General features: G+C 47.3%; 1 protein-coding gene across 1 annotated transcript; it reads right to left on the reverse strand.

The window, feature by feature from the left end:
- Positions 1 to 91: 91 nt before the first annotated feature.
- LOC136374844 (NAD-dependent malic enzyme, mitochondrial-like) lies at positions 92 to 26,356 on the reverse strand (the record flags this gene model as incomplete). Its single annotated transcript, XM_066340235.1, has 6 exons — positions 26,225 to 26,356; positions 19,944 to 20,071; positions 4,376 to 4,509; positions 1,280 to 1,429; positions 610 to 685; positions 92 to 253 (listed from the first exon to the last, which is right to left on the reverse strand). Coding segments are annotated over exons 1-6 (774 nt in total), but the record flags the coding sequence as incomplete, so codon positions are not given.
- Between the last annotated feature and the right edge of the window lie 220 nt (positions 26,357 to 26,576).

Here is a 26,576-nt window from a genome sequence, read left to right on the forward strand (position 1 = left end):
CTTAAATAAAAGCGCTCAAAAAAAAATAAATAAACACTGCTGCAGTATGGAATATTAAAAATCCCACCCAGTTTTTACAGGGGTGACTCACTGTGTTATCAGTCCCAACGTCGATGCACACGGGCAGGCATTTGTGTGGGTCTATCCCTGCACAGGCTGTGTACAAACACAGCTTTCCCACGGGAATTCCCATCCCGTACACCCCCAGGTCTCCAAGACCCAGTATTCTTTCTCCGTCAGTGACGACAACAGCCTGGCAGAGAAACAACAACAAAAAAAAACCAGGTCAAATCATACGTGATCACTGAAATTTACAAAGATTAGATCAACAGCAGTTGTGGTTCTTTTTCCCAGGCACAAACTGAGGGATGTTCACACAGTAAAACAAAAAACAGATGAGGAATATTTTCCCCAACCCATAAACATCATATTTAGGATAAAACACCGTTCTTTAAGACGTGCATCACCTTAATTAGCTGCACTCCGCCATCATCACTAAAGAGCCAAGAATGCATTACTAATAAATATTTATGTTCCCATCAAATGCCAGTAAACCTCAGAACACTCAGCTGAGATGGAGTAACAACCAGAAACTCAATCACACAGTACCTTAACGTCGTTCTCTGGCCAGTTGCTCACAATTGACCTTATGTGGCCTCTGTCTGAGATAGAGATAAATAATCCTCTGAGAGAAAACAAACAAACACACAAATCAGAAACATTTCACGGGTGACAGTTAGAATTTTCACCGTGCTTTTGAAAAACTAAATATAAAATTTGAAGTTTTACGGGCCGCTGACATGAATTGCTCAAAGGACAGCTTCTGTTCCTGCCTGGGCATGGAATGACCTGAGGAACACACCTGGAACCATTCCTCTTCAGCAGGGAGCGAGGGTGATGTCCAGAAATACCTTTCCATCTACACTCCCTTCCAGATGCCCTGAGGCAGATCCTCAGACCCACAGAATCCTCTGACAGCTGGGGAAATCCCCCCTGGAATGACTGTACAGCATCTAGGAAGAGCTGGAAACGGGGCTGCAGCCCCGCACTCGGTGTATTTATTTACACGACCCTTCTCCACCTCTCCTTTCAAACGTTTCTCAGTGTAAACTGTGTCCTGACCTGAGATATATTTTAACAAACTCACTGCCCTCACTTGGCACAGAACTCTGTGTGGCTGAGCCGGAATGAAAACAAAACAAACCATCTCCAAACCTCGGGCAAGCCTGCGGAGAAAAACTCACTGAAAGCGGGGGCAAAGCGTGTTTTCTGGCCTTACTTTGGTCTCCTGAAGATGTGTCCGTACTGGGAGCAGGCCAGCCCCACGGTTGGGGTGTACACAATGGGCATCAAGCGCTCGATGTCGTCCTGCAGCACTCTGTAGAACAGCTTCTCGTTCCTCTCCTGGATCCCCATGATGTAGATGTACCTGCAAGGGGAAACGCCACCTGCCGTGCTCCTTTCCTGCCCATTTCCCCATGGAAATCCTGCTCCCTGCCAAGCCAGGCTTCCAGCAGGGAAGGGAAGCTGGAAAACGGGGAGCAGCAGCACTGGAGAGGTGAAATAGGAACACTGGGACAAGACATCACACGGATTTACTGCAGGATGCAGCAGGGAGGCTCCTCGCCCTTATAAACAAAACTACAGTGAAACTGTTTTTTCACCTAAAAAACGTGAATCCCACATGCATGTAGAGCAAACTGAGCCCCACCAGACAGCAAATCACCATTTACCCTTTTGCATCTTAAATAAAAGTGCTCAAAAAAACCAAATACACTGCTGTAATATGGAATGTTGAAAAAAACCCACCCATTTTTATAGGGGTAACTCAGAAAGCTCCCCACATGGGTGAAACTGTTTTTTCACCTAAAAAATGTGAATCCCACATGCACGTAGAGCAAACTGAGCCCCACCAGACAGCAAATCACCATTTACCCTTTTGCATCTTAAATAAAAGTGCTCAAAAAACCAAACACACTGCTGTAGTATGGAATATTCAAAAAACCCACCCGTTTTTATAGGGGTAACTCAAAAAGCTCCCCACATGGGTGAAACTGTTTTTTCACCCAAAAAACGTGAATCCCACATGCACGCAGAGGAAACTGAGCCCCACCAGACAGCAAATCACCATTCACCCTTTTGCATCTTAAATAAAAGTGCTCAAAAGAACAAACACACGGCTGTAGTATGGAATATTCAAAAAACCCCGCCCGTTTTTATAGGGGTAACTCAGAATGCTCCCTACATGGGTGAAACTGTTTTTTCACCCAAAAAATGTGAATCCCAACATCACCACACACATGTAGAGCAAACTGAGCCCCACCAGACAGCAAATCACCATTTACCCTTTTGCATCTTAAATAAAATGCCCAAAAAACCAAACACACTGCTGTAGTGTGGAATATTCAAAAAACCCCACCCGTTTTTATAGGGGTAACTCAAAAGGCTCCCCACATGGGTGAAACTGTTTTTTCACCTAAAAAATGTGAATCCCAACATCAACACACACACGTAGAGCAAACTGAGCCCCACCAGACAGCAAATCACCATTCACCCTTTTGCATCTAAATAAAAGTGCTCAAAAGAACAAACACACTGCTGTAGTATGGAATATTCAAAAAACCCCGCCCGTTTTTATAGGGGTAACTCAGAAAGCTCCCTACATGGGTGAAACTGTTTTTTAACCCAAAAAATGTGAATCCCACATGCACGCAGAGCAAACTGAGCCCCACCAGAAAGCAAATCACCATTTACCCTTTTGCATCTTAAATAAAATGCTCAAAAAACCAAACACACTGCTGTAGTATGGAATGTTCAAAAAAACCCACTCGTTTCTATAGGGGTAACTCAAAAAGCTCCCTACCTGGGTGAAACTGTTTTTTCACCTAAAAAATGTGAATCCCACATGCATGTAGAGCAAACTGAGCCCCACCAGACAGCAAATCACCATTCACCCTTTTGCATCTTAAATAAAATGCCCAAAAAAACAAACACACTGCTGTAGTATGGAATATTCAAAAAACCCCACCCGTTTTTATAGGGGTAACTCAAAAGGCTCCCTACCTGGGTGAAACTGTTTTTTCACCTAAAAAATGTGAATCCCACATGCATGTAGAGCAAACTGAGCCCCACCAGACAGCAAATCACCATTTACCCTTTTGCATCTTAAATAAAAGTGCTCAAAAAAAACAAACACACTGCTGTAGTACGGAACATTAAAAAACCCCACTCGTTTTTATAGGGGTAACTCAAAAAGCTCCCTACATGGGTGAAACTGTTTTTTCACCTAAAAAATGTGAATCCCAACATTGACATATGCACGTAGAGCAAACTGAGCCCCACCAGAAAGCAAATCACCATTTACCCTTTTGCATCTTAAATAAAATGCTCAAAAAAACAAACACGCTGCTGTAAAAAAAAATTCAAAAAAACCCACCCGTTTTTATAGGGGTAACTCAAAAAGCTCCCCACATGGGTGTGTAAATTAAAGCTGAACTCGTGCAAATTTTCCCACCGGTTTACTGTGCATCAGCCCTGCTGGCCCACGACATAAAGATGAATTAGCAATTTGCCTCAGGCTGCAGCAGCTGGGCACTCAGCCAACACAGATGACACCCGTGTTTTGGACCAGCGAGGGACACGACGTGGATTTGAGAGCCATCTTTCAGTTCTGATGAGAACAAAAGAGCTTTGATGCCGTGCAGTGAGCCCCAAACCTTTCCAGTTCTCCTCCTGCCTGGAGGAGACTGTGTGTTTTTACAGGCAGAGACACAAAAAGATTGTGTGAAAACAGTAACGGGATGCTCAAAACACAGCGCTCTAAGAATAAAACACAGCAAAATTCTTTTGCAGTTCACCAAACTAGCGGGTTAAGTAATGAAAGATATTTAAAAAAAAAAAAAATACACATTGTGAGGCTTAAAATCCTACTCTGGTAGTTCCTTTTTAGCAGCAACTACTGTGTGTGTTAAACACTGGTTTTGGCGCCTCAAACGCTCAATTTGCCTTTGTTATCACACATTTTTACAGAGTGGGCTGAATGCCACCTCCTGTGCTCTAATAACCTGCCACTCCATCTCACGTATCACAGAAATACGTATTAAAAGGTCGCAGGCAGGTTTGCGGCTTTGGTACTTGTTTTCACACGTTCTCTTTGCTGTTTTATGACTGAAAAAATAACAAAAAAAGAACCTTCCCAACCTCATTTAGCCACGGGAGGAAAAAGTGCCAAAGTGAAAACAACACCCGAGAACTGAAAAAAACCCAGAGGAGGCAGTACAAACCCTGGTTACCCCCAGACAGTATTTCCATTTAATTCCCAGCCCCGATATTCCCCTTCACTCTCACGACAGGACGAGGCTGGAGCAGCGCTTACTTTTCCAAGGGGTCAGTCATTTTTGCCAAGTTCTTGTGGAAGCGTAAGGCCTGGATGTCCTGTGTCTCTATTTTGGGAGGCAGCAGTCCCTGCAGCCCAAGCATTTGTCGCTCGTGCAAGGTGAAGGCCATGCCCTGAAAAACGAGAGGAGAAGCAACAATTATCAATCCTGGCCCCAGGAACTTCTTTTTCTAGGAGCTGCTCCCTTCCGTCCAGGCAGGGGATGGGTGTTTTCCTTCTGGGGTTTTCCTCAGGATCTGTAGGGGATTCCTTTCCACCACAGCTTGCCCACACCCCGTGCCAGATTTCGGATCCGCAGGGCAGCTGCAAAGGGATAAAAGTGAAATTATCCCAGTGACAGCTGCTTTTTCCATTGCTTCACCTGGGTCACTCCCGGGCTGGGCCCTGCAGCCACAGACAGCAGCACTCAGCCCACAGATTTTTATCTGAATTGCTCCACTTGCTGCTGTTTTCTTTTTTTAGTAATACAGCCTGAATTGCCCTAAGGCTTCTGCTGAGATCACAGTTCAACCCAAATACCGCATTTTTTCACTGCTGATCTGTTTGTCTACTACCAAAAACACTGACTGGTAGCAAATTAGAAGAGTTAAACTGCAAAACCTTCCCATTCTTCTCCATCTGGAAAACCAAGAGTGGACGGAATTTAAATTTATTGCTACTTAAATACTAATTTGAACTGTTTCTCGACTTTCAGATTCTTACTGCCAAGTTTAAAAAAGAAAAAATTAGAAAAAGCTTTCTAAGGTTTGTTTTATGCCTTGTAATTACACTCCAAATTCCTCCTGCCATCAGAAAGGTCAGAGAATCAGAATATCCCGACCTGGAAGGGATCCACAAGGATCATCCAGGTTCAAGTCCTCAGCTGACAAGAAAGAAAAATCAGCACTTTTCCACCTGGCAACAAAGGCATCAATTCAGACTGGAACACAAATATTTTTACCTCTGCCTATCCGAGAACAGACTCTTCACAGGTATTTGTAGAAAGCACACCCATTCAAGAGTTTCTAAAAAGAGCTGTAGTGTAATTCATCACACCTTTATGGTTTCTAAACAGTACTCCGTAGAGAAAAGAATCCCACAATTAAAATAATTACTATTTTTACATGATTTTTCTCTTTCTAATAATAATTTTTGTGGGAAACAGAGAAAGCAGAAAACTCTCCCAGCAGTGCAGATGCAGGCTCAGAGTTACAAAGACACAAGAGTGAGGACGTGGAGCAATAAGACTGTGTTTTTGTGCTGTGCAGAGTTAGACCTTAACAAGCAGAAAAATACCTTTAGCAAGACAACAGGAGAGTTTAATAACGAGGCTCTGTGTTTGCAGAAGGGTATAAAAACTCCCTGAGCAGCCAGAAACACGAAACAAGCAGCTGCTGCCAGACCTAGAGTACAGGTGAAGTTTTAACGACTGGATTGTGCAGATTGAGCCCCCAACAATTGGGCAGGAAACTTCCAGAGGCTTTTATCCAGAGGGAATTGTGGCTCACCCTGTGCTGGGGCTGAGGCTGCAGCACAGCTCCAGGAACGTCTCCTGGCAGCCCCTTTTTTGGGAATTAGATCCCTCAGAATGGTGCCCCACCTTCGTTTGAAGGAGAGATAACTGAGTATATGCCAAACTGTTGGGAGGACAGGATTATTATAAAGATCCGTGTCAAGAAGTGGGTGACACTCATTCTTGCAAGGAAAGAGGAAATCCTCACCCTGCCTGTGCCTGCTGCTCTGGCTGGGACTGAGTTTGGGAAAGACACCTGCTGGAAGACACACGGTGAGCTCCGGGGGACTAAAAATGGGAACCCATCTGTCTGTTGGACAATGGGATGTTTATTACCAACTAAAAACACTTACCAGATCTACACCTCAGTATATGAGGTTCAGATAAAAATGAAAAAAAAAAAATTAATTTTCAGTTGATAAAAATGAATGGAAGGTCCTCCTGACTTGGATGAACACCAACTGTCTGCTATCAGACATCTACCCCGAGGGGCACGGTGTGAGCTGGCAACTTCCAAAACAATTTACCTTTTAAAGGATGTTTGTCATGAACGCACACCCACAGGAGTTACTGGTATTTCACCACAAAGACAAGACTTTAATTATAGGCGAGGAGAGAGAATTCTTGGGCTTTCAGTCCTTCCAGCTGCTGTTCCAGCAGACTGCAACGAAGAGCTAATAATTTTAGCTTAATTCAGTGTTCCTGTAGTCATTCATCCAAAAACACTGACAGCTATTGCAATTGCTCCACCTGTGGATACGCCCAAGCTAAACACAAATCCACGGACTCGGTTTTTAACTAACGGAGCTGTGTGCCAAGAGGTGCCTTTTGGGAATTCTGCTCCATTGTCTGGTGTCTTTTGGGTGGAGTGGGTGGGCTGTGACTGACCAGAGCCTGACCACGTTGTCACCTGCCACTCTAAAACTCTCACAGAAAAATGATAACCCTGGTGTTTATCAGAGAAAAAAAAAAAAAACTTCAGTGTCCTTAAAATATTAGCACAGGAGCAATTGCAAAAAGATCAGATCACGGCCCTGGAATTCACCAGTGTTTGTCACCCACGGGAAAATTCCTGACTCCTGGAGGGTTTTTATGACCTGAGTGAAGTGACCAGAGATTCCCCTCTCTGTCAGTGATCCCAAGGGACTGGCCTCTCGTTATCATCCGCGCAAAATCCTGTTTTTCCAACACTCCCCTTCACCCCGAGATTTATATTTTTGGTTCCAACTACCCACAGAGAGAACCACTGCAAAGATCCCACTGGAAATCTCTGCCTCCGGGGATGAGGAGCTCGTCCACAATGTGGAAATATTTTTATTGCACGAGGTCTGTCTCCAGCTCCACACAATCCACGCACCACACGGGCAGGCAGAGATGGAGAAAACTCGTGACAGCGTTCCTGCCACGCTCCAAAACGCTGGACTGGAAATCTCTGGATTGAAAACACAAGAAATCCCACCCTGGAAATACCTCCTGGGATGGAGGATGAGTGAGCAAACAACTAAGCCATGGAAAATACAACTCTGGAGTAGTAGCTTGTCAAGATTTACAACAGGTTTTGGAGGAATTAATTGGGTCAGGCCTGTCTTGGGAATTACCCGTGTTGAATTCCCTCCTTCTCTTATTGAGAGGAGACTGTGACATCAAATCTCCTACGATTTTAACTCCTGAAGGGCAGACGGCCCTTGAAAAAGCCACAGAAGCTTTCCAAAAGAGACAAGCACATAGAAAAGCCCTTCTTTCTTGCAGTTTCAGGAGGAAAAAATGCAACTCTACGGCCTCATCTCACAACTGGACTCTTCTGAAAGAGATCCTTTGCTAATAATGGAGTGGGTTTTTCTTCCTTATAGGTCCCTGAAGACAATTTTTACAACTGTGGAAATGACAGACCGTAATCAGGGCCAGAACAAGATTATTAACCTTAGCAGATCAAGATTTTTGCAATTATCTACCTACCCTTGAAAAAAGATTACCTCGGTTGGGCATTGCAAAATTCAGATGATTTACAAAACGCATTGATACATTTTTCTGGTGTTTGTTCTATTCGTTATCCAGGTCACAAATTACTGCAAGCAAAATTAAGTTTTAGGAAAAAAAACACATTCAGTGAAGAGCCTTTGAGTGCTGTAACTCTCTTCACTGACGCATTGGGGAAAACACACAAACCAGTAATAGTGTGTTTAAATCAAACAAATAAAACCTGGGAATCAGATACACAGGGATCCCCTCAAATTACTGAGCTAGCCACTGTGGTCAGGGCCTCTCAGCTTCTTCCAGAACCTTTTAATTTAATTACAGATCCTGCTTATGCTGCTAATGTCGTTAAAAGAATAGAGGGATCGGTTTTAAAAGATGCTGGCAATGATACCTTATATCACAGGCTTTATACAACTTTGCAATGCAGAACTAACCTATATTTTGTCTCTCCCATTGCGGCTCATTCCTGGCTTCCAGGATTCGTGGCAGAAGGAAATGCAAGAGCAGACAGACTGACAGTGGCTGCTTCAAACACTTTTCCAATCGTTTTCGGACAAGCAAAACCGAGTCGTGCCTTTTTTTCACCAAAACGCACGAGCACTTGCGAGACTGTTTGACATTTCCAAAAGTCAGGCTAAAGCTGTCCACAACACTTGCCCTGAGTGTCAGCTTGGGCCACCTCCTGTCTCTGCAGGAGCTGTGAGACCCACGGGGTTTGCAAAGTTTATAATTACGGCACACAGATGTCACTAATATCCCTACTTTGGGAAATTTAAAAATATTCATCTGTCAGTGGATGCCTTCTCGGACACAGTCTTTGCCTCTGTCCACGGAGGAGAGACAGCCAACCATGCCAGTCAGCATTTTTTACAAGAAAAATGTGCCCCAAGAAGGAAAAACAAGAAAATTTGCCATGTTTTTGATGGACTGGGGTGTTTGAACACCACACTTTTGGTATTCCCCACTCCCCCACAAATCTAGCAATTATTGAAAGGACACATCACACTCTAAAACACGTTTCTAGGCCAACAAAAGGGGGTAGAGGCCACACAAAGCTTTATATGTTTTTCATTTTTTTGAACAGCTCTTTTGCAGAACCTCACCCACCGATTTTCAGGCACTTTTCAAACAGCAAAACTGAAAGAAAACCCCTTTGTTTTAATTAGGAACTCTGAGACAGAACAAACTGAAGGTCCTTTTGGACTAATAACTTGGGGGAAAGGGTAATGTTTGTGTCTCCACAGGACCGAAGTGGGTTCCAGTGAAGAATATCAAACTGTGCCATGCTCAAGGACACGGTGACAATTCCAAGGGCAGGGAAACAGGCAGACAGACAGGAGCCCAGCAGAGAGACCACGATTCACCTGTGGAACCTGCAAACCTCCGTTTTCATGTCTCTGTGAAAAGTAAGTTGTTGGTTTTGTGGGGCTCTTTTGGCATTCCTTGTGTGTTAGGGTCAGAAAAGGTGCGTCCCCACACTGAATTTCCATAGGTGAAATTACCCCTGGCTAGTCCCCAAACCAATCTGGGAAAGCACAAAAGCAGAACTTGGGAACTGAGATGAAAAAACAGCTGAAAAACAGCTCATGGAAGGTATGGAGCTAAACTGAGAGTTTCGCTGGGCTGGTGGTGGCTCGTCCTGCCTGTGTCACAGTGCAGATTTGCCTGTGCAACAACCAAAACCCAATGTCTGGGTGCCTCAGCCGAGGCTGCAGGCTCAGACACCATTTGCCTGCCCAGCTCAAACCCAGAAAAGCCTTTTTCAGCCTGTCTGGTCGCTGTGCCACAAAAGATTGGCCAAAACCTACAGGGGATGGTCCCTCCACCAAAAAGCAGCTTAATAGTAAACCAGGTGAGGTTGCAATCCCGTGAGTGACTGGGACATTTGGACTTCCCAAAGCCATCTCCCAGCCCCAAGAGCTGGAAATTCTTGGCTCTCTAACAATGGAATCTCTGCCTTGTGGGGTTTTTTTTTGTCGAGGAAGAGGTTCCTCAAAGTGCAGTGTTACTCCCCCTTTACTTTGCACACAGAAACTCAATTTTTGCTGTAGTTACTCAGACTCTTGGGGTGGGCTTTCTGGGGTTGACTGATACCCACAACAATTACCAAAAGGACATGGATTCATTTGTGGAGGCAGGGCTTGGCAAGGCATTCCATCACACCTGGGAGGTGGTAGCACCTGCTGCTCTTCCATTAAGAAAGAGCACAGAGGAAAAAGATTTGCCAATCGATACGAAAAAAACCGTAAGAGTGATTTTTTTTGTGTGTGTGTGGTTTTTTTTTTTTTTTTTTTTTTTTTTTTGTTTTTTTTGTTTTGTTTTGTTTTGTTTTGTTTTTTGTTTTGGTTTTTTTTCCCTGGAAAGCTGCAAGAAGAGTTTCAGCAGGTTTGTCTCCACGCTGCAGCCATGGCACTGAAATAATTAGATCAGGTGGGGTGTTGGCTGAGTAAACAAACTAATGCCACATCCAGTGCAATCAGTGATGTGTTGACAGATGTCAGCAGCGTTACACATGCCACCCTTCACAACAGAGCAGCGATTAATTTTATTTTACTGGCACACGGACACGGCTGTGAGGAACGTGGAGGCTTGTGCTGCAGGAACCACTCCGAATCCAGCCACAAAGGCGCTCAAAAGCTGGAAGGTTTAACAGCTCCAATCAAGGCGGGTCAGGGTGAGATGATTTGTTTGGAGGATGGAGCTCTGCACCTCGGTTAAGGGAACTCTGTACAACAGGTTGGTTATTTCAGTGGTGGCATTAGCAGTTTTACCTTGTACACTAACTACAGTGTGTGCAACACGTGATGGACAGAACCATCAGAGAAGCCTTTATTGTCCGAGAGAGAGATGTGGGAAATGAAGTTACAGGGAATCCTCAAAACCCTACAGAGAGATCACCGGGTCTTGTGCAGTTACCCCAAAGCACTGTACTCAAATGCAGACACAGACAAAGGCTTTGAACTAAGACCTTGGAGCAGAGGGGGCTTATCAAAACAAGAAACAGCAATTAGAACTGGATCTGATCACTGCTCCTGCCCTTGGAATAGACTCTATCTTCTGCAGCATTACAATCGCTGTGGTCCAAAGTTAAAGCACTTAAAGCAAGCAAAAGAGGTGCCTCGGATAAGGAGAAAGAAATTAATTAAAAGAGGACACGCTGTAGCAGAGCTCTGCAGTGCAGGGTGGTTAAGAATTGACAAAGCTCTTTGGAGGGTTTATTTGTGTTTTACCGAAAGGGGCAACTGTGGGGAAACAGAAAAAGCAGAAAACTCTCCCAGCAGTGCAGATATAGACCCAGAGTTATAAAGACACAAGAGTGAGGACGTGGAACAATAAGACTGTGTTTTTGTGCTGTGCAGAGTTAGACCTTAGGATCATCCAGGTTCAACTCCTCAACTGACAAGAAAGAAAAATCAGCACTTTTCCACCTGGCAACAAAGGCATCAATTCAGACTGGAACATAAATATTTTTACCTCTGCCTATCCGAGAACAGACTCTTCACAGGTATTTGTAGAAAGCACATCCATTCAAGAGTTTCTAAAAGGAGTTGTAGTGTAATTCATCACACCTTTATGGTTTCTAAACAGTACTCCGTAGAGAAAAGAATCCCACCATTAAAATAATTACTATTTTTACATGATTTTTCTCTTTCTAATAGTAATTTTTGTGGGAAACAGAGAAAGCAGAAAACTCTCCCAGCAGTGCAGATGCAGGCCCAGAGTTACAAAGACACAAGAGTGAGGACGTGGAACAATAAGACTGTGTTTTTGTGCTGTGCAGAGTTAGGCCTTAACAAGCAGAAAAATACCTTTAGCAAGACAACAGGAAAGTTTAATAACGAGGCTCTGTGTTTGCAGAAGGGTATAAAAACTCCCTGAGCAGCCAGAAACATGAAACAAGCAGCTGCTGCCAGACCTAGAGTACAGGTGAAGTTTTAACGACTGGATTGTGCAGATTGAGCCCCCAACAATCGGGCAGGAAACTTCCTTTTATCAGAGGGAATTGTGGCTCACCCTGTGCTGGGGCTGAGGCTGCAGCACAGCTCCAGGAACGTCTCCTGGCAGCTCCTTTTCTGGGAATTACATCCAGCTACACTGACCAAAGCAGCCCACTGCTCTTCTGTACTCGTTCTGCACTAAGCTCTACGGTAATAAAATGCCTGAAGAGTTAGAAAGCAAGGAAAAAAAAAACCCAACCCAACCTAAATCCAAGAAAATTCAGTGTTTTGCCTTCTTGCGGAAAACTCCAAGTATTTAACCCTAAATTAAATTTGGTTTTCTCTGTGTTTATTTTCGTGTCCGCTGACCTTTCATGTAATACGTTTGACACTAAATACTGATTTCAATTTAGCCTTTTACTATGAGGACAATAGAGTTTTTTCTACAAGTAGTCAGGAGCCATTTGCAAACCACTGTTTTCTTTCCCAATTTAACTGCTATCCTCCAGTATTCTTTCCGTTCTAAATACAAATAAATTTCAGATGACAGTTCATTCTTCAAGTTTTTAACCTTATCACTGTTTTTTGCGGGGTTGATTTTTAATTTTTTTTCCCTTTTTTTTTTTTTTTTTCTGGTGGGATGCAGCAGTCACTTCAGCGACTTAAGTGATCATTTTTTTTCCAAGAACATGATCTGAATAATCCAACGTTTCCACGAGAAACACGAACAGCACTGACACAAGAGAAAAACCCAGGGAAACACGCTCTGGGTGCCACAGAGGTTTTTTTTTGTATGTTGCAAAGTCGCAGTTCCACTTCTGCACATACTTCACAGGAAATATACATTCTCTTGGAGCAGAAATGCGTGCTCCACACCAAAACCTCCCATCTATCTTCACTTTTCCTCGACAACCCTGCAGCCTGCCGCCATCAGCAGTTTAATACCTTTTAAATACAGCTAGATACAGCAGATAAATACCTTTTAAAAGCTGCCTTTTCCCAACACAAACTGTGCTTGCAGTGCGAGTGATTTAGGCCACGAGGCCGAGCACAGCTGGCAAACATCTGTAGTATTCTGTTATTTCACATGCCACAAAAACAAAAAGGATGCCATAATATTTATGGTGCTTACAGGAGGAAGAAGAAGAAGAAGAAGGAGGACAAAAGAATTCATTGTTTCCTGTCTTTAGTGAATCTGGGTGTTGAATGTCTCCCGAGTTACAATAGCATCAAACGGGATGGATTATTAAGCGACGCTAAGTACTTTCAGCTGTTGATTTACATGACAATTACACCTCACCGCATCCAAAGAGGATTTAATTTCTGCCCAGGCCTAAATCAGGAATCTGAATGACGTCAGCCTGCGCACAGAAATCCAGTCCTTGCTCCAACTGGAAGGGGACAAGTTTAGTTCAGAGCCGGGAGACAAAACCCCGAGTCCTCCTAACACTTGCTGCATCTTTGTCCACGACCACGAGCTTGTTTTGGATTTGGATCCGGGTCTGGACCTGGGATTGTATCTCCCGGGATGGAGCTGCAGTAGCACAGGCTCAGGACACCTCCCAGCCCTTCTGTGACCCCAGCAGGACTGGAGCCAGCCCCAGGACACCAGCCCCCGCAGTCTGGTGTCCTCAGAGGACTGAGAGCCGGCACTTAAGCGCCAAGCTCCCTTTAGTTCTCCCCGGGATTAAGTGCTTAAGCAGCAGGAATCCCTTTCTGCAGGCCGGGTGTCCTTTCCCCAAGTGCTGACTTTCACTCCGTTAGTCTCCTTGATCCTCTTCAGGGCTCAGAACAAACAGGAGTCCTCCTCGGACAGAGCAGGGAGAACATCCAGCAGGAGCACACCTCAAACCCCACGGGTTGATTAACTAACTAATTAACTCTCGATGGACAAATCCACTGCAACAAAACCAGCGCTCTGCTGGGAAAGGGGGAATGAAAAATGCTACCAGAGCGAAACGCCGAGAGTGTTTTATTTAGTTCAGGGAACCAGCACAAACTTTAATCCACAAACTGTGGCACAGGGGCCTCGCAGCAACTGGGCTCCATCACACAAAGCCAGTGCTGCTATAAATACCAATTCCAGCTGCGTGCTCTGCGTGGAGCAGCCCGAATGCTGCAGGCAGGATTTTTATAGCACCGCTGAGGACAGTGGCTCTGAGAGGTTCCCGAGCAGAGAAGTGCTAGTGGTGATAAGTCTTCCCCTCCTGCAGTCTTGTAGCTGTGTATGTAAGAAAGTGTACTTTTAACAAGCCATAAATGCCCTCATAAATAGCAAAAATCCCATCCAGGGCTCCTGACAAAGATGTACATACGGTTTATACGTGAACACGTCGCTGTTTGGAAACTCAGATTTAAAAAACGGTTTCCTTGTAACTCCTAATAGTTGTCAGAACAGATGCAGCACAGCCTTTGAAGCGGCATCATAAACATCTCGAGAATAAAGCAGACTTTATGTTGGATTGTGGGCTGCTTTCTCTTGACTTTGCTCCCTTGGGCGAAACACAAAGTTCACTATTGCACAAGACGCCTCCGCTGCGGATTCATGAAGTTCACTCACAAGAATCAAAGGTGTCTTTGCTATCTCCACCAGAGATTAAAAGTTTATGAGAACAAGGTCAGAACACGGGAATCTCTCCTGACTTCTTTCCTCCATAATTTCTAAACTCATTTCTCTACCTTTGTTCTCCCAGAAGTCTGTACCCTGTTGGGTGACACAGCACGGCAATGCACCGTGACATCTCCTGGATCTCCATCCCATTGAACACCTCCATCCATCCCTCCCTCCGCAGCTGCTGGAGTCCAGGACATCCCCTTGGATGGCCTGGGACCCCAGGAAGGGAATTGGAGCCCTGGACAGGGGTGTGGGGCTGGTCCTGGGGCTCAGAGACCTTGGCACAGAGCCCAGGAAAACACCAGGTTTGGTTTTAATCCATGGGAAAAGCTTCCGACACTGCAAAAGGAATTACAGACCACCGGGATGTGAAAACAGTGGTTTAGCACAGTAGACCATACAGAATTCAGTAGTTTTAGAGTTTATAGAATAGAAGTAAATGGGGACAAGATGGTGGAATTTGGGTGGTACCTCATGGACTTCTCCTTCTTCCTCGTCTTCCATCTTTTGGGGTGGTGATGGCACAAAGTGGTCAGAGTGGATTGGAGTAAAGTAGAAATGTCACTTTTAGTGTGGGCACTGGGCATTGGCACAAAATAATAAATAACCAATATGTAGTTATCTGTATAAATGTTAGGGGACATCCCCTGAGGCGGGCTGTCACCTCATGTCCCAGCTGCTGTCCAGACCTCGGCTGGGAGCAGAGAAAATCCTGAGATATCAAATAATAAACACCACGAGAAACCTGAAAACAGACCTTGAGGACTCTGCTTTTTTATACTGACACGACTCGGGGCTTTTAAAGCCACCTAAATCTGGGGTGAGGAAAAACCCCTCCGAGACACAGGCAAAGGTGCCACCAGCTCCTGGACCCCCTCGGCAAGGGTGGAACCAGCTGTGAACCACTCTGGCTGATGACCCACGCTCAGCCAGCCCACAGCTGAATGGTTTGCTGGTTTTCTAAAGGACTGCCCTGCAGAAAAGGGGAACAGGCAGGAGCAGGAGCAGCAGAGAGCCTTCACTCACTGCCAAGGAGGCAGCCCAGCCTCTCCCGGGTACGTTTTCCAGGGGCAGAGCTGCAGATCATGAGCACGATGATGGAAATGGCATCCCTGAACGCCCCGGGGACATCTCTATAAACTGCTGCTTTTCCAGCTGAGCAGAGGCGGCTGCTCGGGGGCATTAATCCCACAATAAAAGGGCATTAATCCCACAATAAAAAACCCACGGCAGCGCCCTTCCTCCCTCTGCACCCCAGAGCCCACGGAGCAGAACACCTGATCCCAGGTAAACGAGGTTTGATACCCTCCCACCGCCTTTGCCAGCTGGTTACAGATTAAACAGCTCCGTGTCCCCACATGTAATTCCTCTGGGGAGCAGCTGATAAAACCTGCAGGTGCAAACTCCATCCAGGAATCCCTCCGTGTCCAAACCAGCTGGGCAGGACACAGAACAGGGGCTGTGTGCACATTTTCTCTCAGTTTCCTGCCTTCTGGGGTCTTTCATTCCTGACTGAACAGAAACTGATAGCGACCTTTGCAAGCAGTGCACTTCTTAGCAACCACACAATCACCATCCCCATCCCACATCCTGTTTATCCTGTGGTTTCCCCAGGGAATTCCATGCCCTGGCTGCTCAGCCCAGCTGGCTAAGCCTGAATCTAAAACGTATTAAAATAAATGAAATGTGTCAAAACCAGCATGGTGAGAAGGGAGCACCTGCTTTTACATCTTCAAGCTCACACAATCCTGTTTTTACATTCTCTTGTCGCATCCCTTTCACTCTGCCCAAACAGCTTTGACTTTGGTTGGGTTTTCCTTCTGTTTATTTTTCACCCCGAAACAGAAATGTACCGTTGGGGTGTTTCCCACAGGTCGGGGAGGAAATGTACTAAGTTTGAGAAAATTGTCTTTTTACACAAAGGTAAATTCATCACAGTTTCTAAAAGCACTCTGGAAGCCATGCACGAAACTAATTCTGAAAAAGCTGTGAATGAGCACAGATGAAACTGTGAGCAAGATATAACATATGAGGAGACAACCACCTGTGTAAAAGTTTAGATGTTGGTAAAATTCCTCGGGATCAGTCTGGGATTACTAACCTGCATTTCCAAGTGAGCATTTCCTTAACATTTATCACTGTTTCCATTTATCAACGTTTCCATTGCTATTTCCAGGCATACACACAAATATGTGCTTGTATAAATCCTAAAGATACCAGCTGAAGCCAAAGATTTGAGAGGCACTGTCAGTGCAGGAGGAGTTTTTGGACAGGAGAAGGGATTTCTCCATGGAAAAGAACTGAAAAAGGGCTGCAATTCCAATGGTGTTGGGAGTCCCCACCCCAGAGGAGTTCAGGCAAGGACAAGACGTGGCACTGAGTGCTCTGGGCTGGTGACACCTTGGACTCCGTGGTCTGGGAGGGCTTTTCCAGCCTCGGGGATTCTGTGACAACCAAACAACCCTGAGAAACGGGAAATGGAATCCACCGTGCAAAAAACACAGTCAGGCCCTTCTTCTCAAGAAGAATCGCTGCCACAACCAAAACCACCAACTCCAGCACAGGAGCTGCCACCAATTATCCAGAGTCACAGATTTTCTGCAAGGCACGGAAAGCAGACACACAGATAACACCACAGGTCAGGCATTTCCAGTGGGACAACACTCTGATGGCACTCCACGTGGCACAACACACCCAAGGCAGGGACCTTGTCCTCATGCATCACTGCTCTGAGATGGAAGGACAAACTCTGGCCCATCTGAAGCACCACGCAGTGTTAGTAACAAGTTAATTGCCAGCACTAAACCAATGGTTTTGTGCTCACAGCGTTCCGAGCACCCAGCGAGCTTTAAAATGCAGCCACGGCACAGCAAGGGCCTCCAGCAGAACAGAACGTCCTGCAGGCAATTAACTGCAATTTGAATCCCTGTCAGGGAGCAGAAATCACACATCACAGGGGGCTGGGAGCAGACGAGGATGCCAGCAGCAGTTACAGCAGGCTCTGCAATTGCTTGAGGGCACTTTGGAGGAGCTCACTGCCTCCTCCAGCCACCCTGACAATGAACACCCGAAATCTGGCCTTCAGACACAAAACCCAAACCACCTGCCACAGACAGGCCAAGGTGGGCAAAAAAAGAGAAGAATTTTAAGAGAAAAACCTACTCCAGTGGCAAAGAGTAATGAGTTAATCTGCACAAGGGTGAGGGCTGGTTCCTGCCCCTGGTGCTGTCCTTCTGCTGCTCTTGTTTTAGGGACAGGTGCCTCAGGAGAGACCAAACGCTCTGCAGAGTTGATAGAGGATGTAAAAATTAAGTGTAATCAAGTCAAACATGATAATCTCAACAAGCTGAAAGCAAGAATTTATCTCTTTCTGTATGCAGATCATATATATATACACACACATGTGAAGCACGGGGGGCAAAGCGTTTAATAAATCATTTAATAAATCATTTATGTCTTTGCTGAATGTCCAAAATGCACAGTCCACAGAGATACTGCACCCAGCAGCACCACTCAGCGAGCTGATCCATTCCAACAGCAGGAAGGACATGCTGACACAGCAGAGACAAACTAATGCAGAACCGGGCTCCCTCTCACAAGTGTCACTCCTTGGGGGCATTCAAAAATTCACAAATTGCCATTAAACAGAAGCTCCCGACACTCCCTCCTACTCCTCAAGGAAAGAAAACTGTGTTGCGCTCAGCCCAGCAGAGAATTCCAGGGTTAAAAAACAAATGGAAGGGTATTATCACTAGAAAAACAGTAAGAAATGACCTATTGTTCTCGTTTCTGAATACTGTTGCATAATCAGCGTTTGGAACAGCTTGCAGGGGTTGAAGCAATTTCCACTGGCATGTCAAAGTCTTCAGAGCTCAGAAAGTCTTGAGATAATCTGATTCTGACAAACCACACCAACTTACTCTTTTCTCCTTCCCTGACACAGCAATCTCAATTTCACTCTTGCAGTCAGCCAGCCTCTACCTTCCAGAGTTCCCTCTCTTTGGGCAGATGGATTCATGCAGGACTGAGGAATCTTGCACTCCAGTGTGCAGAGGGAAAGGGAAGGGGAAACTTTCATCTCCTTTGCTCAGGAAATGCCCTGTCTGAGAGGCAGATGTGCCACCTTTCCTGACACCTCGGATCAGCCACCAAAGGCCCTCATCTGACTTCTTACCAGTTTTAATTTACACATTAATGGCTTCAAGAATCCTGAAGGCCACTACAACTCCAGCAGGGAAAAAAAACCCAAAAAAACCAAAAACAAACAAACAAACAAACAAAAAACCCAAACCAATAAAACAAAGAAAAAGAAAAAAAAAAAGAGGTTGAGGATGGATGAGCTTGTGGTAACAGGAACAGATTTCTGAAGGGAACAAAATGTTACTTTCTTGTAAGTCTACCTCAATGCATGGAATTAACACGATATGTCTCCCCCCGGTTAGCTCCCCCTAAGGTTTATTTTTAGGTGCTCTTTCAGACTCTGCACAGGGAGTCCCAACTCTCAGCCTTCCCAGAAAGGGACAGGGCCGGGACAGAGAGGCTGAGGCTTTCTGTGATCAGCAGGCCTGAGCTCAGAACTAACTCCTGCAAATTCAGGAGTCAAGTCAGCCTCTCCCTGCTGAGGCTCTCCTTTGGCCCAGCCAGCCCCACCAGCAGGCAGTGCTGATTCCTGTGCTGCTGGAGTCCAGGACATCCCCTTGGATGGCCTGGGACCCCAGGAAGGGAATTGGAGCCCTGGACAGGGAGTGTGGGGCTGGTCCTGGGGCTCAGAGACCTTGGCACAGAGCCCAGGAAAACACCAGGTTTGGTTTTAATCCATGGGAAAAGCTTCTGACACTGAGAAAGGAATTACAAACCACCGGGATGTGAAAACAGTGGTTTAGCACAGTAGATGATGTAGAATTTAATAGTTTTAGAATTTTAGAATAGAAGTAAATGGGGACAAGATGGTGGAATTTGGGTGGTACCTCATGGACTTCTCCTTCTTCCTCGTCCTCCATCTTTTGGGGTGTTGATGGCACAAAGTGGTCAGAGTGGATTGGGGCAAAGTAGAAATGTCACTTTTAGTGTGGACACTGGGCATTGGCACAAAATAGTAAATAACCAACACATAGTTATCTGTATAAATGTTAGGGGACATCCCATCTGTGGGGCAGTCCCCTCGTGTCCCAGCTGCTGTCCAGACCTCGGCTGGGAGCAGAGAAAATCCTGAGATATCGAATAATAAACACCACGAGAAACCTGAAAACAGACCTTGAGGACTCTGCTTTTTTACACCGACACGACTCGGGGCTTTTAGAGTGCCAAGGACTTTAAACCACCTAAATCTGGGGTGAGGAGCCCCTGACACTGTGCCAGGGCAGCACAGGCTGGTGGCAGCAGCAGCAGCACGGGTGCCCCAGCAGGAACTGCTCCCTGCCTCCACCACCCTGCTCTGGCCGTGCCAAAGGGTGCAGGACGAGGGACAAGGTCCTCTGGACTATGAGCAGGCGCAGATAAGAGGCCTGGGGAGGAGAAGGCACCCACCTTGTTGGTGCGTGGGTTCAGCATGAGCGGCTTGCCCTTCTCCTTGGTGTGCAGGTTTTGCCGCACCATGGTGCAGGGTGCCGCGGCGCTGCGCAGTCGGGACAGCATCCTCCTTTCCTCTGGAGCACCTGGAAAGGCAAAGGGAATGCTCAGACACCTCACAGAGCCAGCAGAACCCACAGGTGAACCCACAGGCCGGAGAGGAGTACAGGCAGCGTGAGGCTCCTGCTCACAGTAAAGCAACCACCCAAAACGGCCTCGAGGAGCCGTGAGCAGGGAAGAGAAGGAAGGGTTTGGAATGCTGAGAGCATGGAGGGAGCACGCAGGGATCCTGAGGGGGGCTGGCACCAGGTGTGGGCAGCCAGCTCTCCCTCTCGGTGTTGCCTTACACCATCACAGCGCAGCGGAAAGGCCAGCAGCAATTTTAACTGTCCGTGGTGACCGCGGAGCTGGCACTGGGGAAAATGCCAGCCAGCACAGGACACCCTGGGCAGGTGCAGCCACAGAGCCCTCACCGAGATCCCCCAGACCTTTCCAACAATGAGATCTCCTGGCCTGGACTGCACGGGAGAGAAACTGTGTCTGTCAGCACTTTAAAACCATACTGCGACAAAACGCGGAATTGAAACGGCCGAAACCACTGAACTGTGGATTCATGGCGTGGATTTTTACTATTCCGAACTTTAAAAAGAGGTTATTTTCAGAGAGAACACATCCTTTTGACCAAAGGATGTTTCCCTGAAAGAATTTACAAATTGTTAGTGTAACTCAAGTCCCAATCCTGATAGGCATTAGCAATTCTTGAACTCACTTCATTATTGATCACAAGCTCTTTGGAGAAGAAATTAACATTTACCACGTGCCTGTATAAGGCAGCAGAGAATGTGGAGTTTTTACCCAAAGGTTATTCCAGTGAGGCAGAGAGGCAAGGGGAAGCACAGCAGGACATAACCAGGACCACGGTCTGTGTGGTGACACAGGGAGGGGACAGCAGGGGACCAGGAGAGGGGACCCAGCCCAGCTATACACCCACAGGCAGGGACAGTAAAGCAGGCCTTGAGACACTTTTAAGGAAAGAAACAATGCATGGCTTGGATTTTTAATTTCTTCCAGACGGGAGACAAAATTGAATTAAGGAACAGAACTTCATTATCTAAAATATCGCCTGAATACTTGAGAAGACCTTTCTATAATCAAATTTGCACATAATCAGCTTTTAAGATGGCAGACTGGTCCTACGAGTTACAATCCGATGATTTTCTTGAAAATCTTTCTGAGCATTAAAAAAACATGCAAACATTCAGTATTTTTCATCATTGGTTAAACCCGAGTTTCTTTTCTACCTGCTATGAAGAGCAGAGGGAAGCTGCTCTGCATTCAGAAGCATCCCTTTCTCTCAACCTTCACTTGTTTGTTCAGGCCTATAAATGGCAGAAATTCCACTCAAAGCCCCCGTGTTTATTTGTTTTGGGGTAAAGACCATAAATTTGCTGTGTGGAGTGGGGCAGGAGGCACGGAAACTTTTCCCCAGGCTGCCAGCACTACAAACAAACGTTGCCTCTAACGTGCTTGTTCCTCCCCAAACCTGCCAGCGGTGGAGTGAGCACAGCTGGGCTGCCAGCACTCGGGAAATCAGGATCAGACAAGGGAAATTCACCCCCTGCTGCCTTTAGGAGCACCAAAACTCAGCTTTAGCTCACCTGCCATGGCTGCAGGTCCATCTCCCCGTGCAGGGGAGGCCAAAAATGACTCCAGTGTCACAGCAAACCCCATCCCACAGTCCCATCAGCCTGGGGCCGCCAGAAAATATCCTCAGCGAGGAATTAAAAAGTAGGACGAACACCTTACCTCTCCCTAATTAACTTTAAATTACGTTGTTGCAGTTAAGGAGCACTTAAGAACCAAACAAGACTGTGAGCACTTAAGAACCAAACACCCTAACTCGATCAATTAACTCTAATCAATGAGGCAGAGGGGAAAAGACTTTTCAGAGGCCTGATACAAATCTTGTTTTTTTTCCCTGGTGTGAGAGAGGAGACTTCCCTCCGAGGTGTCACAGCAGCACCTAAAATAATTCCCTTGATGGAGGTATCTCAGATTCATAAAGGGGGAGAATCAAGTTTCATTTTCCACCCAGCCCTCTGTTTAGATCCAAGAGATACGATCCCAGTTAATTTATATCCAGCACAAAACCTCACTGGTCACTCAGCCCTGAGCTCTCCTCCGCTGCTATTCCAATTGTTCCCTGTTTCTGTTTCCTATCCCGCACATCTCCTACTTGTCACAGACTTTTGGATGTGGTTTAGGAAGGGCTTGTCTGCAAAACCCAGCTTACACGAGCTGGCCCCGGACCCGTGGGGAAGGACAGAGGGACACCAAGCCTCACGCCCTGGGGAGCAGTTGTCTGTGAGGAGCTGCAAGAACAGGTCTGGGGAAAGGTCCCCAAAACACCTCCTGGCTGGAGGGAGATGGAAGGGCTGGACCCTGCTGCTGTCCGGGGAGGATTTAAAGGGGCTGATGATGGAGAGGCTCGTGAAGGTGGTATTTAACCACAAAAAAGGGAGAGGATTTTGGCAGTAGAGGGTGATGGAGAATCCCAGAGTGGTTTGGGTGAGAAGAGACCTCAAAGCTCACCCAGTGTCACCCCTGCCATGGGACACCTTCCACTGTCCCAGGCTGCTCCAAGCCCTGTCCTGGGACACTGCCAGGGATCCAGGGGCAGCCACAGCTGCTCTGGGCCTCCCCACCCTCACAGCCACCAATTCCTTCCCCAGATCCCAGCTGGCCCTGCCCTCTGGCCCTGGGAAGCCATTCCCTGTGTCCTGTCCCTGCAGGCCTTGTCCCCAGCCCCTCTGCAGCTCTCCTGGAGCCCCTTGAGGCCCTGGCAGGGGCTGGGAGCTCTCCCTGGAGCTTCTCTTGTGCAGCTGAAGAGCCCCAGGTGTCCCAGGCTGGCTCCAGAGCAGAGGGGCTCCAGCCCTGGCAGCATCTCCGTGGGAAGGGACGTGAGCTGAGGGAAAGGGCAGCACCTGCCTTGGTGTGGAAACACAGACTGAGGTTATGCAAGGTCCCGTGAGGAGGAACTAGCAAGAAGGAAGCAGAATTGAACGAGGAATAAACCTCTGCCCAAACATGTGTCAGCATAACCAGGATCTCTGTTCTCCCTCCAGTGCTGGACAACAACGAGAATTAAACAAGACTGTGGTGCACCTCAGTCTTGTACAGTACAGCTGGTAATTTTTGACTTGCTGTGCCACAATTTAAGGGGATTAAATCCTCCAGCACACCAGAGGACAGCTCCCTGCTGTGCCTTATCAGGAGGCATCTGGCCAGGTCAAACTGATTACCAATATTCACAAGTGCCCTTATCTGAGAGCAAATGTTCTGCTGCTCCAATTATGGATTTGTTAAATGGCAGAACCTACTTTTAAGGGAAAGGTTAATCTCACTCTTAAAAGGCAGGATTAGGCTGGTCAGAGAGTCGGGAAGCTCAGAGTCAATTAAAGCAAGGCCAGCTTCAATTACTGCCCAGGCTGCCTGACCTGTGGGTCTCCCCTCAGTGCCAAGGAGTGTCTGCCAGTGCACAGAAACCTGTGCTGCATGACTCTGCACTCTGCCTTCCCTTTGAAGGCTGGGGAAACAGAAATGCCACTTCCAGTGCTCCTGAAATCCTCTCTCAGTGGCTTGTGCCAGCCTTTCCTTCATCTACAGAAACCCACCTGTGTTGAGGAGCCTTTTTTTTTTCATTGTCAAGCTGAAATTGTTAATTCAAGGCCACAATGCCCCACAGAATTCCCAACTTTTCAGGCCTCAGCCATTTCTAAGCCAACAGAGACTTTCCTCTGTGTCCCCACAGCAATCCCTCTGGAGAGCCTGCACCACCTCAGCCCTGCTGTGGATGCACTCTAATTTTTTTATTTTTTTTTTTTTCAGTAATAAACAGCCCAGCCTGGCCCACCCCAGCATGACACAAACCAGGCACACGCTGCCTGGCTTCATCACCTCAGCGATGATAAAGCAGTCTAAAATTATGACATTAGGCCAGCACTGGATACGGGTTTGTCTCCCCACAAGGCTTCCACCTTGGCACCTCTGTCTCCCTGAGCTGACCAGGTGCTGCTGCTGAGGAAAGTCAGCAGGAAACAGCGGCAAAACTATTTCAGGTTCCCTCCAGCAAAGTCCCGGGCCACCGCTTCAAAGGACATTTCTAAGGCACCTTGAGATCTGCAGATTAAAAGGAACAGTGGTGGAGAGAGAAATTACTAATTAAGTGTTTGGCAGAGGCAGGCAGGTTATTTTGGAAGCAGATCTTTTAGCATGCTGGAATTACTTTCCTTCCCTTTAATTCTGAGGCAGCCGGTTCAACAGGGAGAAAAGTTTGGTGTGGAGCACTTGAGCAGAGAAACTAAGTTCACCACCTGAGGATGGAAACGTCCACTAAACAAAGCACACCTGGGTGAACTGGGATGAGAATGATTCCAGAGCGCTATCCTGGAAAGAGTATTTGTCAATTACTGCAATTTACAGTATTATCAGACTTTTTGCAAAAACCAGGAGACAGTGGGGCTGAACTGGTATTGGGGTCTTGGCTGGTAGCAGCTCCTCCTCCTATTTTAATGTATAAAAATGCAGAGAGCTGCATTTTTATACATTAACGAACCTTTCCTAAATATTCTGATTCTTAAGCACCAGAAAGTCCATTATCTTTTACTGTGGAAACTGCAGCAGCAGTATTTTTGGCCAAATCTGACAAGATATACTGAAATTCTGGATTTATTTTCATTTGTGTAACTACTGCTGGGTAGGACAAAGACCTTACCCTAACACCCCTCAGAAAAACTCCAGGAATAAGCAGGACTCATGCTCTGTCCTGGAGAACTGTGCTGGAGCTGCTCATCTCAGAAACACAGATATTTTTTGGATGCAGGTTGAGAGGTGGACAAGGATGTTCCCAACAACTGCTGCGCTCACGAATGGGAGTTTTTTCCTGGGGAAAGCAGCACCGAGCACAGGGAAACCGAGCTGCAGGTGGCTCAGTCGGGCGAAGTGCACACCTGCCAACCTCTAACAAACCTCTCAGAAAGAAACACCTCACTTAACCTACAGAAGAACCTGAGAACCTATCCATGCCCCAGTGCTGCCTCTGCTGCGGTGGAGCTGCTGGCGCCACTGGTAAAGAAGAATATCCAATTAGTCCTCACTCAACCACGGCACGCTACCACGCACTTTGACAGCTCCTGTCTTAAGCCTGCAGGAGAAAAAGGCTCCAAAGCTTGCCTGCACTCCAGCTGCTGACTCACAAGCCGCCACACAGGATTGTCAGAACTTTCCTCCTGCGACTGTAACGCACAGTTTGTTTTAAAACACAGGGTTAAATTTCTACAGATGTTATCGTGTCTAATAAGGCATTAGGCACTGCTGGCTGCACACACATGGGCCACCTGCAGAGCTGCACATTCTGCCCAAGCTCTTTCACAGGTAAATCACAGGTACACAGAAAACCTCCCTTTGATGTTCACTACCCTCTGGAATGCCCAGCACAAAGACACCAAATATATATTGGTGGGTTTCATCTCGCTTGGCTGCCAGACCCTCCTTTCTCTCCAACCCTTCATCCATGTGCTGTAAGTCTGCTCGTTTCTCTTCCTCCTAATTAAGAGATTCTTGCCATGACACAACACCAGGGCTGCCCAGACACCACCACCAGGGCTGCCCAGACACCACCAATTAGTATTTTTTTTTTTTTTTTTTGGTGGGGCGCGCAGCCAGCCACGGCGGCGTGTCAGCCACGGCCACTTCTTTGAACAAGCAGCCAGGAAGCCAAGCCCAAACACTGAAACACTGACTCTATAAAGTACCAGGCGGCGCTTCCTGCTCCCTCCAAAGGCCGCGACAGCCGCTCCGCTCCTTCCCAACTTTCCGGGGCCACGGGAGTTGAGGGCGGCTCGGGCCCGGCGCGGGGGGCCCGGGCGATCCCGCGGCCTGGGGCGGCGGCGTTTGTCGCCCTTCTGACGGGGATAAACACAGCCCGGGCTGCTCACCGCAGGGCCCGGGGCTGCCCCCGCCGCAGGCCGAGCCCCGGGGCCTCGCACCACCGTGCTGCTGCTTCCCCCCGCGGGGCCGCACCGGGGACACGGAGCATCCCGGGCGGGCTCCGTTCCCTCCCCGCGCCCGGGCGGCCTCCAGCCCCTCAGGACGCCCCGCAGACACGGGTGTATAAAGAGAGAGACAGGCCTGTGGTGCGCCGCCGCAGTTGTTATAATTGTTACCAGAACGGGATCTACCTCCTCCTGCGGCTGCTGACCGCTGAGTGATGCCGGCCGAGGACCTGTTCTTAGTGAGCGAGAGCAGCGCCCGCCCGCCCAAGCAGCGTCCAACGCGGAACCCGCCACTGAATGGAGCCAACATCTCGGCGCCGGGGATGGACACCCCGGAGGGCGGGTGTTGGTTGTGACTGACAACCAGCGCAGCCAATAGAAGGGAAGGACCATGGCCGACGACGTAGGGTTTGGCCAATGAACGCTTTATCCCGCCCCCGTAGAGGGGAAAGCAGGACAGGCGCGGCGGGGTCTGTCGTAGGTTAATTAGGACAGACTGCAGCCAATCAGCGCGGAGGGGCGGGGCTAGGGGCGGGGC

This window comes from Sylvia atricapilla, unplaced genomic scaffold (genome assembly GCF_009819655.1).
Source record: "Sylvia atricapilla isolate bSylAtr1 unplaced genomic scaffold, bSylAtr1.pri scaffold_155_arrow_ctg1, whole genome shotgun sequence".
Taxonomy (NCBI): domain Eukaryota; kingdom Metazoa; phylum Chordata; class Aves; order Passeriformes; family Sylviidae; genus Sylvia; species Sylvia atricapilla.